Source organism: Sitophilus oryzae, unplaced genomic scaffold, assembly GCF_002938485.1.
Source record: "Sitophilus oryzae breed Bouriz unplaced genomic scaffold, Soryzae_2.0 scaffold_1947_pilon_pilon, whole genome shotgun sequence".
Classification (NCBI taxonomy): domain Eukaryota; kingdom Metazoa; phylum Arthropoda; class Insecta; order Coleoptera; family Curculionidae; genus Sitophilus; species Sitophilus oryzae.
Window position 1 is genome coordinate 218,863 of NW_022146665.1, and position 15,294 is coordinate 234,156.

Genomic DNA, 15,294 nt, shown 5'->3' on the forward strand with positions numbered 1-15,294 from the left:
AAATACACAGTTAGCAATAGCTTGTAGTATTTCTAGAAAAAGCTTAATAATTCGCTTAGAAAGCAATATATTTTTTTGCTATTGAATTTTTACGCTATTGAAACCACTAATTTCGAGGTTCTTAATGAAGCTTAAAGCTTTATACAGAACCTCGAAATTAGTGGCTCCAATTATACTTTATACTTAAAAATATACTATCAATTTATTAGAATATCCTAGCAACAGCTTACGGCCGGCAGTCAGTTGTATTTATAGAGAAAGCCTAATATTTAGCTTATAAAACAACATACTTCTTATATATGACCAAAATTTCTCTTGGTTATAAATAAGTCTGTTGTTCGATGATAATCAAAGGACAAACAAATTACAATACTCGCAAATTTTTAAGTAAAATTAGTGGAAAAATTTAAAAGTTTGTTAACTTTTTCTACTAACTGAAAAGTACTACCTGTAATTTTGACGTTTTGAATGCTTGAAACATGGAAATTAGAGGAACAAACTTTTACGCTAATTGAAACCACAAATTTAATTCACTAATTTCGAGGTTCTTCATAAGTTTTATATTTAATATACAGGGTGTTTCAAAAAACATGTGCCATCTCTCGTGTGCCATCTCTCATTTTCATATCAACATAAGTCCGATTCTGCTTTGTTTCCTCACTACAGGGTGTTAACGTCTTAATATTTTTTCGTTTTATTATACTTTTCATCAAAGTACTTTTAGCATTTCGAATGAAATTTTGAGGGTAAAAGTTACTACAAATGCAACATATTTTAAAAAAGTATCGCCATATTCACCAGGGACGTGGGGGGGTATGGGTTATCACTAGAATATTTTTCTAAAAAAAACAAGTACGCCACTGACTTTTTTTCTTTTGTTATCGAAAGAGTGTAAGCTGTTTAATGTTGTAGCGATTAAAAGTTGTCTCTTGATATTTTGTCGATTTTGGCCTCCTTGATGAGATAAACGCAATTTTATTAATTTGCCTTGATCCAAGTCTAATAGCAACCTTTAAAAAATGTATTATCATTAACTTGAAAAAGTTTTAAATAAGTACTAATTGATTTCTCATCAAAAAATATGAAAAAAAGTTCTTATAAACATGGGTATGGAAATGCATAGTTTTAGAGTAACTGGATGTTAAAACTTTTTAAAATTAGTTTTTTTTGTAATTATCTTAAATACCATAATTTTATTATTTGAAATTGCTGTATGTTGGACTAATAGTAATAATAACTAATAGTAATAATATTTAATAATAAATTAGATACTAGTTATTTACAGTACAAGTGTGTTTATGAACATGATTACAACAACGAGTGTGAACGATTAGAACGACGACCGACGTCGTAGACCGAGTCGTTCTAATCACGCGTTGTAATCATGTTTAGCACGTGTCATGTACAACGCTTTATCTACAACCGAAAAATAAGAAAATGCTGTTTTAATTTTCGTTTATTAGTCGCCCACCTTTAACACCTTTAATTATGACATTTGTCACATATATATTTGTCAGATTAGACATCAAAAGAAAATAAGAAAATTGTTGCGCAGCACATTTTGGGATCAAGAATCGCGAGGAAGCATGCCAGCTCGAGTGCGAACCAAACTGATCAACAGCCCAATCTATTTCAGTTAGACCTTCACTATTATCATCGTCATCATCAGCAGCAGCAGGAATTGTTTTGAAGAAGTGTAAAAAATGTGTTATTAATATTTATAATAATTAGCAGTAGGAATTTGTATCAAAAATTAATATATTTAGATGTTCGTAGTTGTTTTTCATTATTACAAAAACTAGTTGTGTTATAGATTCATAACACCATTAGTTGTGTTATGAATCTCATAACGTAACTGAAATACTGAAAAAATAGCGATGTAAAAACGGAATAACTAAACGGTTGTAGATAAAATATATATATAATTTATTAATTTCATTTTTATTTTAATTTTATTGTGATTAATAAAATTGCGTTTATCTCATCAAGGAGGCCGAATTCGACGAAATGTCAAGAGATAACTTTTAATTGGCATTAAACGGTCTACACAATTTTGACATTAAAAGAAAAAAGTCAGTGGCGGACATGTTTTTTTTGAAAAATATTCTAGTGATAACCCATATGCACGTCCCTGATGAATTTATCGACACTTTTTTAGCATTAAAATATGTAGCACTTAAAGTAATTTTTACCCTCAAAATTTCATTCAAATCACTAAAAGTATTTGGAAGAGAATTAAAATAAATCGAAAAATTATTAAGATTTTAACACCCTGTAGCTGCGAAACAAAGCAGAATCGGACCTATGTTGATATGAAAAATAAATCTTTTTTTTTACGTGGGGTATCTCCCCACGAGAGATGGCACATGTTTTTTGAAACACCCTGTATATTGAGTGTATTTTCTCCTTGTCATTAGGAATATACGGAACATTTGCAAAAAAATGCTATCTTGTATAAACGAGGGTTAAACTAAAAAAATTGAGAAATTAATTCTGGGTGTTATACAATAGAAGGTGGAGAATAGGGTTCTGTAAACTACCAAATGGGAGCAACAACCTCTTCAATAACTTGAACCATCAAACTCCATAAAACTGCATAAATAAATCTATATTTTCAACCTGAGTTGTAGTTGGTGGTGAAAGGAATAAGCAAATGTTATAATTGTCATAATTTTTTTGGATATGAGAGTCATTTCATTACTCTAAAATAAATATTAAACCTCAACATTTATCAAAATAGAAAATATATATTTATAGAATTTAGTCCACATATCCCAAACAGTTGTAGGAGGATATCTATAATAACATTCAGGGGAGCCAACTGAGATTATTCTAAATAAAATTTTGACCTATGCCCACTCCACCCACAACTCTAATAAAATTTCGAAAATAAATCCTAAATTTGGAAAGCAAAATCAAATTATAAATAATTTAATTCTCATCTCTTATTATCGTGTTGTCTGTTTATGTTTTGCCTATATACAGGGTGGTCCTAACTATATTCCGGAAACTTCGGCAGCATATTCTGCAGATAAAAATAAGCAAAAAAAGTTTGTATAAATATATGTTCTAAAATGCTTAGATTCGGAGATACAGGGTGTAGAAGTTTCATTTTTATTTTGATTTTTTCCAAATAATTTCTGAAGTACCGTCAATATTTGAATGAAAATTGGTGTCTGGGAGCTTTTTCACATGAGAAATTTGATTTTGATGTCAATATAATTCCTATTCGTATGTGGCAGCACCTACATGTGTTTTAACTGTTTTGGAGAGTAACAACTTTTCGTCCATACCTGTATAAAATTACTTAGTGAAAAAATATACATTTCGGTGATTTTTTACGTAAAAAATGTCGCTTTGTACAAAAATAAAAACGTTGAGTACATAGATAGTTATTTGACGGAAATAATAAATTTGGGAAATTTTTATTTTTTTAAATTGATCATAAATTTTTCTGCAAAAAAATAATGATAAAACAGTTTCTTTTTTTTTAAACTTTTGGCACAAAAACATTTCAAATTGATGATTTCAGTCTCTAACTATTTAGTCAACATGTTAGAACCATTACTCGGCAGCGATTTTTACCAAGAGACGTTATTTACGCAAAAAATGTCGTAAATGTATATTTTTTTGCTCAGTAGTCTTATACAGGTAAGGACGAAAAGTTCGACTCTTCAAACCACTTAAAAATATGTAGGTGGGGCCCAAGGACTGTATAATATACAACTTAAAATCTAAGAACGTAGCAAATGATCTAATATATAGCAACTAAATGGTTAAATTTATTTATTTATTAACAACTTAATTTATTAGTAAATAAATAAATACAACATAATAAAACTATCATATTATTCGTATATGACACACAAAAACCGTACTGTAAACTATTGCCAAATAAATAAAAAATAAATAACAACCAAATAAAATGATCGCAGATGGGTCTCAACACCTTTCTTTCATCGTCACTAAGGGTACAAACATAGGGGCATCTCGATGCGATGCTCGCCGCAATGCATCCTACAAAGCGCTTTTGAAGCACTGTTTTAAAACGGCGAGTAAGTGCGCGTAGGATGCATCGCGGCGATCATCGCATCGAGATGCCCCACTAAAAAGTAGATATCCCTAGAGAGTTGGGATACAAAAATTGTATCACGACATTCAACAAAACGGCCAAACGAGTCTTCAATGTTAGTTTTAAAACGCCTTTTTTTCTTGAGGACTTCAAATAATTCTTGGCAGCTGAACTGGTGCGAGACTCTAAAAATCATGTTTTTTTCAACAATTTGGCAACACCCGGTCAAAATAAATATGGGCATGGAAACTACAAACATTCTAGCATCAATTGCTTACTACTTTTTGGTAACTATTGGTAAATCAAAAGACAACATCATTCAATATATCGATATTTGAAAAAAAGTGAAAGGTTGATATCTGCAGAACAAAGGCACGAAGGATTTTAACAAATACTATACGTACAGTATATACCTTTGGCAATCTTAACAACATAATTTGGCTTTGGAATAAAATGTATAAGCACTTGTACATATTTCGTTTTCGTATGACCTCCGCCTTGCTGAGCAAAAAACGACCAAATTTGGTTGATAAAAATGTACCGACATACAAAGAATATATACGACCAAAAAATAATTCATGCATTTTTATATCAATTGGAATGTCTACTATTTATTCTTATCAGTACACATTTTTTGGCTTATTTCTAACCGAACGGTTTTGTCCCGCTAGACTTATCTTCCGCCGCACTGTGCGCTCGTCCGTTAAACGCAAAAATAACTGTCACTGTCTAAAATATTTAGCGCGAACTTCAACTCGGTCCCTAGATGACGTGAAAAAACTGACAGTACAGGAAGATAAGAATCGAACTATCCTTATCTCTATAGTATCCTTGAGTGGGGCCCTCTACAGGCAGGAGTCATATTGACATCAAAATAAAATGTCTCATGTCAAAAAAAAAACCCAGACACCAATTTTCATCCAAATACTGACGTTACTTCATAAATTATTTGGAAAAATCGAAATAAAAATGAAATTTCTATACCCTGTATCTCCGAATCTAAACATTTTGGAACATACATTTATACGAACTTTTTTACTTAGTTTTTTTTCCTGTATATTATCCTACGGAAATTTCCAGAATATAGTTTGGACCGCCCTGTATATTTTTTCTAAGCCGCACGAATCAATTTGTATAGCGTGGAAAAATTAATTAAAATAGTCAAAACTCATTATTATTGATATAAATATCTATTCACCGTCAACACTAAATCAAACACTACTAACCTTTCTCGCTGTCCCTTTCATCACTCCCGTATTCCGGGGTACTCTTCAGATCCTCCTCCGAACTGGAGTAGGAGTGAAGCTGTACCTGAGGAGGAGGAGGTGGAGCAGCCTGGTGCTGGTGCTTGGTCTGGCGTTTGTGCTTCTTGCCCACGCTGGCCTGACCCTGCAACCGCTCCTGGCGCAGCTCCTGCTGATTGTCCGGATTTTGGTCCGGATATCTGGAACAAATGGCAAAAACATAGTTAAAGACTGTTCAGCGATTGTTTGAAGTTTAAAGTAAAGGTCATAATTATTTGTCACATAGGGCGTTTTTGGGTATGTCTGAGACCGGTTCATAATTTTTTTTAATAGTTTAATCATAAATAAGTAAAAATAATCCTTTATGGGTATTTCGCCACTGCACTGCAAGAAAATCTACAAAATAAAATAGTCATTTTTTTTGTAAACACTTCTGCGTTAAACCTAAACGGACACTGCTTGTCAGAAGTTTAGTTTACAGTTATACAAATTTGCCTAACAAAGAAAAAAATGCTTAACGTTTCGGAAAATTTATCTCTTTCCGTCGTAGGAAACAAAAAAATAAAAAGTATAAAGAAAAAAACTATTTAAATGCAACTATTCGAGAACACTTTACTTTTTTAAAACAGATACGTCCACAAGAAACCGTTGACGTTAGGTTGTGACAAGAAAAAATAACTATTTTATTTTGTAGATTTTCTTGCAGTGCAGTGGCGAAATACCCATAAAGGATTTTTTTTGGAGAGATGAATCCGCCACATAGGTATAGACATTTTTTATAAATAATTAAGTACAGGGTGTCCTATTTTCGTGTGTTTTACAGGGTATCTCGCTTATGTCTAGAGATACAAAGATGCGGTTTTCACATCACTGTGCTATTTTTTATGAAACTAAATATGCTACACACAGATTTGTCCTAGCCCTCTTAGTTCATGAAATACAGGGCGAAATAGTTTTTAGAAAGCTCATGACAAGGAAAATTTAATGAAAAAATAATATACAGGGTGTCCCATTTAAAAAAATATAAGTTTAGGTTATATTTCGAGAATGACAACTCCCAACGAAAAACTAGTTACACCACTGGATTCTACGTGCAAATGTCTACTGGGCTCCGTTTTCACCTTTTCGATAAGTTATAAGATAACCGAGATATGAAGGGGGGTCAAAAAATAGAACATTTTTAATTTCGCCCTGTATTTCAGAAAGTAAGAAGGCTAGGACCTTTGAATAAGAAGACTAAGGAGGGAGCATATCAAAAATCTTAGGTACACCGCGATGGGCCTCAAATATGGCCGGCTTAAATTCCGGTTTATCAGTGTCGTTCTAATTTTATTTAAAAAATGTAAAACTATGATGTAGGGTAGACGTGGGGTAAACTCAATAATTTGTTGTTTTATTTTACGTTGTGAATAAATGTTGGTAGTTATTAAAATTGTTATAAAAATATATAATTCTAATAAAAATAGACAATAAGTATTTATTAACACAAACATCCGATACGCTACTGAAGCAGGTAAGTCAAATTAACGTATCTAAATTCTTTGACATCTAATCTTTGACAAGTAATAAATAAAAGCTAAAATGCAAGAAAAATATATAATTTAGTTAATTTAAGTGAATTTCATAAATGATCGGTTTACTACACGTACGTATATTATATAGTCACTTACTAGCGAAAAGTTGTTCCATTATTTCACTCAATTTTTGCCGAGATCTCCCGCACGCTACACAACCAACTATTTTATAGTCTTTTTCGATAAATCGCAATAGTGTCACTGTTAATTTAAGTTCTGCCACAATTTCCATCTAGATTTACTACCTTTATACCATTATCAGTAGTAGAATAAATAATAAATAACATAAAATAAGCTCCGTAAAGACTGACAAATCCACAAAATTTCAAATCAAATTCAAATGTGTCAAATAAATCGTCAAACAGAACTGTCAAGAATCCCCACCCTAGAGTGCTTTTTCCGCCCACCATGCATGAATACATGGATAGCATTATGCTTCTTCCTTAGTCTTCTTATTCAAAGGCTAGGACAAATATGTGTGGCATCTTTAGTTTTATAAAAAAGTAGCATAGTGATATGACAAGCGCATCTTTGTATCTCTACACATAAGCGAGATACCCCGTAAAACTCACGAAAATGACACACCCTGTACAGTGTTGGTAATATACAGGGTGAGTCTTACATAAGTGCAGATATTTTAAGAGGTAGTATATTTTGACCACAAAAACACGTCCATGAGGTTTTTTTCGCGAAAAAATATATTTTTTTTCAATTTTCAAACTAAAATATCTCGGTTATTTTGAATTTACTTGTAAAACGGCAAAGAGAAAATATGTTTCTCTTATCGAGATCTACCAGCGCTGAAAATATTACAGTACAGTATTTTTAGTAACAGATAGTAGTTTTTCTTTATTATAATTTATTTATTGTTAAATCAAAAAAATAGACGCTGTGTGCGCTTTTGTTATGTTTAAAATGTACGTATTCATAAATTTATTTTTGTTTTGACTATGTTACACTTCTAACGATCTAATAAAACATAAAATGTTCTAAAAAGTCAAAATGATTGTGACTTACATTCTAGGCACCAAATGTGGATGAGTTAGCATCAGTCCTTCCAACTCTCCTTGATAATATCTCGGATCGTCCTCATTGTACTGCTTGTACCTCTCGCATGAGGGCGCTCGCGATTGTTCTTCTGAGTACTGCCTACGCAGCAAACTACCGGCTCTGCAAAGAAGAGTATAAATTTGATTCAAAATGAAATTGTCATATTGCATTTTAGAATATGTCGATTTTACAAATAACAAATTTACGAGAAGGAAAAGACAAACAAAAAACTAGTCAATGAATTGTCGTTACTTGTTTATGTAACTAATTAGTGGAGTGCTTTAAGCCCTTATTAGATACAAACCTCGGAATTCATTTACTGTGAACTAATTTTTATAAAACTTTTTGCATTGTATTGTTAATAATAGACGTCCAGGAGAACCATCGTATAAGAACTTCTAATCGAGACGATCGACTTAATGTAAGTTTATCGCTAAGAAACCGCCATTTGTCAGCTTACCAGAAGATGTAAACCTGATGAAGATGTAAACAAAACGTCGCACGGTGGGGTATTAGCATGAAAAAGGTGATCGAAATTCGAAAAAGCAAATGTGTTCAAGATTTCCCAAAAAAAAGATAAATGATAAGTTAAATCATCTCGGCCATGAATGGCGTTGCTATGGGTGTGTTTTGTTGCATTCATTTGTTTCAACGAAACTTCAAAGTTGTTACTTCTCACAGATAAGAGGTAAATGGCTAAATTTTATGTTTAAAATTATAAATTGTTGTTGTTCTTGTGCTCTTTTTACGTTTATATTATCATTTTGATTGAAAATGGCTCAGCAAGCTGCAGGTATGTATTCTACAAAAACGTATTATTTATTTTGATATTCTCTATACTAACGATTTTTTTGCAACTAAAAGTTAGGCGTTTAGAAAATTTGATTAAATTTGCGACATTTTATTATACTTAGAGATTTAGTTGCGCATTTCGAAGAATTCAGCATATTGCCTATATACGTTTTACTTAGTAAACATTGGGCTTTCATACAGTAAAATAAAATACTGCGACTTTTGCGATTTTGCTGATAAAATGAGAAAAACATTCTTGGTTTCCTCTAATTTGCCAATCAGTGATATACTAATGCGAGGTGTAAACCGCGATGGCATTGTTGTGTACAAAGCGATCGCATTAGTGCCATTAGCAGTATAGCACAATTTGGCATTAGTAGCGACTTTAGTGGTATGGGCATTGCTCGCGGATCAGTCGTAGCATTAGTAGTAGTAGTTGCGATATTACTACTGGCACTGACCGTGGAAACACTGGAACAGTGATTTTTCTTTCTTTTTTTAGAATCGACGAATTATCCTTTATTTTGTTCATATTATTTCCCATTTAATTGAAAATAGCAATAATTTGTATAAGGTCTACATAAAAAAATTTCGATCAACTATCAGTGTCAAATACCCCACTGTGCGCCGTTTGCCAGCTTTTCAAATTGATAATGAATTGCACTTAAGAACCGTACATATTAACTAACAGACTACAAGAAGAAGATTAAATGAAGCAAATCTTATGTCAAGAAAGCCTGCTTTGGTTTGGAACTTACTAGATGTGTTGACTAGGCCCAAAAGCCAAGGCATGGTCTTAATGTAAAAATTACGAAAAATGTTAGTGCCTTCTTTAAAACCGAATATTTCCAACAAAAATAAAGCTAATGAGATGAACCAAAAAACAAACCATTGAGAAAGATTGTATCTAGATGATAAAATAATTTTTAAATTTCTTGCTCTTTTAACATATTTCACAGGGTGTTTCAAACTTTCATCAAAAATATCAACATTTTGTTTTCCCTCGTATAATTAACCGATGGGGTGTTTCATTTTTAATTTAGAAAAAGATACTAAAAAGTCAAATAATTTGGCAACGCACTGCTTAAGAAATCATCAAAATCGGTCCATTAATTAAGGTGCCCATTTTTCGTGCCGGTGAATGTATTTCAAAAACTATACATTTTGGTCATATACTTTTCTAATGAAACAAACCTTTATTTTTTTACTAGAATCCAAAAATCAATTAATATATAGGGTATTCCATTACAAAAAAACATAACTTTGATATGTAACTTTTTTTGGGGACACCCTGTAGAACTCTACATAATTTTAGAAAATACTTTAAATTCACTTACATAAGCTCAGAAAATTGCACTTCAATACAAACTTTTGTTCTCCTTGCAAAAACGCGTCGTATATGACGCGCCACCCTGTATAATTCGATTTCAATCAAAATTTTAATGATTAGAATATAAGCATAATAGCTTATGTATTATATTTATTTATTTCAATAAATTTACTTAGAAAAAGAATTAAAAAAAATAAAATATTAAGAATGACATAATTAAGAATTTACTAAAATTACTAAAATAAAAAATTAAAAGCAACGAAAAAAAAATGGGTAAACATTTTAGTGTTTTATCTATAAAACACAATACAGAAGGTTTCACATTAATACATTGACAGTAATTGAATTCCGAGGTAAAAGTCTCTGGGCACTCCACTAAATCCAAAAATCCTCTAAGAGAGTATTACCAACTATTTCAACCGTTGTTGATCGCTCCGTAGTATTACTTTGATTCTAAAATTAGTTCGTACTATTCCATATTATATTCCTATTTTAGGATTTACACAATCTGGGACTGAACGTCTGCAAAAGCCGTTCATTCATGCTATCGGACCGTTGCTTGGGTCTGGCAAATGCGAGTTAAGTTTAATTAAAGCACCCCCATTCAAGAGGACCGATATCTCAAAAACAATCGTTATCTTTGGGCTATTACAGCATTGACAACTAAATACGTAAAGATGGAGTACCCCAAAGGATCAGACTCCATCGATATTTAATCAAATTTATCATAAAAACAGAAAAGAATATTGCTAAGAGAAAAATAATTCACCAAATGTTACAATCATTAGTAATCTTTGTTCATATTGTCCGTAGTAAAGTAGGTCTACTGGATCAGTGTCTATGAAAGGAATGCGGACAAAAAACATTTAAATAAACAGCAATATATTTTATAAATCGCAAAACACTCCGCCCACTCATTTCATTGGCTACTTGCTTTGTTTATTAGTAAGCCATTGCTGACAATTATTCTACGTTGGATTAACCCAGCAGTTTTTACAAAAAATAACTATTTTGTTTTGTAGAGCCCAACAAATTTCTTACTGTGTGTAAAAGCCTCCATAACAACAACAAGTCGAGAGTGTCACATCATGGATCACTGAGCGATCTCTTCCTGACAAATACAGGAGTTAGGCAGGGATATGTCCTAGCTCCTCTCCTATTCAACATATTCATGGCAGCGCTCTCTATTATAGTGGACAGCAAACTGCAGGAAAGCGGAATGGGTGTTAGATACAGGTATGACGGCGGTCTGTTCAACATAAAAAGACTCACGGCAAAAACACGTATAAAATTCATCACAGAACTTCAATTCGCTGATGACTGCGCTCTAGTTGCAAATACGTTACAGTAATTACAGGAAATGCTGAACACATATACCTGGGCATACGAGACTTTGGGCCTTAAACTGAACATCGATAAAACAAAAATCATGTGCACTCTCCGGAAAATCATAACAGCGCTATAAAAATCTTACGATGAAATTTAATTACATCGGCGGTTTGATTTCGGAAAAGGCAAATATTGACACGGAAATTCAGCACAGAATCAGCAGCGCCTCAAGAGCATTCTGGAAATTAAAAGACAGGGTTTTCTACAATCCTGACTTGAGCACAAAAACGAAACTTGCAGTGTATCGAGCAGTAATAATCCCCACCATGTTATATGGAAGCGAAACCTGGGTGCCGTCCGCTGGCACACGAGTGCATTAGACAAGTTGCACAGAGACACCTTAGGCCCGTATTTATAGTTGCATCTCGAGACGCCAAGACGGTCTTGGGCTCTTGAGATCGGAATCCACAGAATACACGAGCAAACGTCATTTTGGAGATTGCGATTTTCATTTTGGATAGTTTATGTGATTTGTGGATAGTTTCTTAACCTAACTTTTTTAGTAAACAAAGTAAATACCTTGTAAATCCGTTTTGTCTGATTAAACAGTTTTGAATATGTTAGAAGAGTTTGAGGATATTTTGGACCATGTGGAAGAAGAAAATCGTCTTCGAGTTCCAAAAATATATATACGGGATGCAGGAAATCCAATAGAAATGTTTAGCGAGGGGGGATTTATGCCGATATAGGTTTAACAAGGCTACAATTACAGAAACTATTTTGCCTCTTATAAATTGAAGACTTGCAAAAACCTACCAATCGTGGTTTACCCATTCTCCCCGTTATTCAATTACTAATTTGATTACAGTTTTATGCGACTTGTAATTTTCAGATGGTAAATGGAGACTTGCGTGGTGTTAGCCAACCTACAATAAGCCAGATAATCAAGAATAATGCAATAATGTGGAAGTATTTCAAAATTGCAAAAGTTTTTTTAGTCTAAATGTTCAGGTCCTAAAAGGGAAATTATGGATATTACAGATGATCCAGGGTCAAGTCATGATAGTGTTATATTCGGTCCAAGTAATTTAAGAATGCTAATGGAAAGGAGTGATATTCCTGGTTTACTTCTTGGAGACAATGCATATAGATGTAGGCCATTTCTATTGACTCCTGTTCTACAGCTAGGTAATCAACAAGAAACCAGATATAACCAATGACCTCTAAATAAAGATTTAGGTGTCATTGGATATAACTTTGCCCATAGAAGAACGCGAAATGTTGAAAGGCTATTTGGGACTTGGAGGTTTACAAAACAACAGTTGCTATTACTTGTGCAACAGCTGTTCTTCATAATATTAGTTTAAGGGAAAATTTAGATAATTTTGAAGATGCTAATTTACACATTCCAATTATAAATAAAAAGGAAGAGAGTTAGGTTTTTGAAGAAATTTTATTCAACATTTTGCAAATTAACGTATTTATTGTATTAATATATGTATATCTAGTAATTATGTAATATGTTAAGTAATGTTCCAAGGTAACTAGTACCTATATAATAATTTTATTTACTTTTCTATTAGTGTTAAGTTAGTATTTATATATTTACATGTAACATAATTGTAAGTAATTCCTTATAGTCTTTTATTAATTATCTTAAAAATACTGTTTTTCTATACTTAAATAATATATGATTTCTTAGTAGTTTTACACTCACTATGACCAGACAGCTAAGTGCTTGTTTTAACTGATCACACAGAATTTTCCCACTAATACATTAAAACTAAAAAAATTGTCTTTTTATTTTCATCATGAATATTTACATAAATATCATATCACATAATATACAATATTGGATGTATACACCGTATAACCTATAATTTTCAAGATTTTATTGCTTGGTGTAAATTCTGTATTCTTATTGAGTTGACCACTCTATATAAAGTCGATACTCCATGTTTTATAGTTTTATTTCAAACAGAGCTAACATATTCAGAACTGTTTAATCAGATTTACTTTGTTTACAAAAAAAGTTGGGTTAAGAAACTATCCACAGATCACATAAACTATCCAAAATGACAATCTCCAAAATGAAAATCGCAATCTCCAAAATGACGTTTGCTCGTGTATTCTGTGGATTCCGCTCTCGAGAGCCCAAGACCGTCTTGGCGTCTCGAGACGCAACTATAAATACGGGCCTTAGACAACTGTTAAGAATCTCTCAACGTAAAAGTCCTTTAAAAAGGCGAGAGCGCTGAAGTCATTATTACTAAATCTCGCTTAAGATGGGCTGGCCAGGCATGCAGGATGCCTATCTATATAGCAAGAAAACCGCCTACCGAAATCTCTTCTTTACGGTGAACTTGTAGAGGGTAAGAGGAAACCGGGTGGACAACTCAAAAGATACGGATAAGGATGTTTTTCATGAAAACTTAAAGAGCATCAGTGGGAGGAAGCAGCACACAATATAACTCAATGGTGAAGAATTGTAAACTCAGTTAATAGCGACAACCAAAAAGTAAAGAGGGAACAAAGTAATGAGATTTTTGAATCTCCGGAATGCGGAAGATAGATAACATCACGTATCGGGCTTTTCAGTCACAGAAAAGCTAATGACAGGAAACGCCTTGCGTAACCATCTTTTAATGTGTGTCAAATACTCGTCAGCGAGTAATGGCAGTAAAAAAGTGGTGAAATACCCATAGGACTTCTTTGGAGAAATTTCTGTATATGTTTAAGTTTAATATTTTCTTAAAGAAACGCAAGATGGTTTTCGTTTCAAAAAATAACTTTTTTATTTTATAGACTTTCTTCCCGCGGCGAAAAACCCCAGCCTTATTTACGAGAATTAATTTTTAATTTTTAACAGAGACTTACCTTTGCAGCGGTTGATTCTCCTTCTCCGCGGCAGAATGTGCCCTTTCCAGCTTGGGCCTTTTATCCGATTGCATGGAGTGCGTCATGATGTCGGCCTCGGTGCCTGCCGTGGTCACCCCCACCTGCATCCACTGGCCGGTTCTGCCCAGCAGTTCTTGTTTCTTGCGACAGAGGATGCACACCCACACCGACTGAAACAAAAGAGAAATAGTTCAGATCTGATTTTAATAATATTCTTAGTCACAATAACCAAAATTTACAAACCAAAACAACATCAATGCGTCTCGATCGGTAGTCTCAAAGCTATTACATATAAATTAGCAAAAACTACTTTAAATGTATTAAAGTATGAATGTATTAAAGTGATTTGAAAAAATTTGGTTAGAAACTATTATAATCTGGAATTTTTTTGAAAGCTATGGGAAGTTAATCACCGGGACTGTGTCCCCCCTTTCTTGAGTTATAACTCATCATACAGTCTCGGGGCTCTGACAAAAACCAGTATCGGTTGAACCAGTAGACGGTTTTACAGAGATTAGTTCTCCGATATCAGTCGTACCAAAGTTTATGGCACGAATGGTTTTCGCATCAGAGCACTCAGTGATGAGGTGTTCTGGTGTTTCCCCATTTTCCCCACATAATCTGAGGAGACAGTGTCCTGTTAAAAACCCCGTAACAATCCAGTTATTGTTCATTCTAGGTTAAATCAAGGAAAATCTTTGATTTTTCCCAGTCGTAAGTTCTGAGAAATTTCTTCGAATGTCTTAGACCGGGAGGTTGGAGGATTCCCATTCCATGTTACAGAGTCTTCCACGTTCCTGGGTTCCGCTTTAAGTTGGTTTCCACTGGGAAAGCAAAAAAGGTCTGGTTCAGTTAGAGAAGTGTTTCAGATCGTATGCTTTTTCATTACCTTCTATCTTTTAGTTGATTGGCACCCAAAGTAGAAAGACTTTATTTTCTTTGCCTAATTTGTTCAGCTTCTTTAGGCATTCTTTGGCCAATTTCGAATTGATGGTCACTAAGTTG

General features: G+C 33.2%; 1 protein-coding gene across 1 annotated transcript in view; it reads right to left on the reverse strand.

The window, feature by feature from the left end:
• Positions 1 to 15,294, reverse strand: part of LOC115883563 (regulating synaptic membrane exocytosis protein 2-like) — a 112,998-nt gene that overhangs the window by 82,609 nt on the left and 15,095 nt on the right. The window contains exons 3-5 of the mRNA XM_030901925.1: positions 14,269 to 14,459; positions 7,908 to 8,060; positions 5,299 to 5,516 (exon numbers count right to left, since the gene is read on the reverse strand). Coding sequence (XP_030757785.1) covers positions 5,299 to 5,516; positions 7,908 to 8,060; positions 14,269 to 14,459 — 562 coding nt within the window. The remainder of the gene's footprint in view (positions 1 to 5,298; positions 5,517 to 7,907; positions 8,061 to 14,268; positions 14,460 to 15,294) is intronic.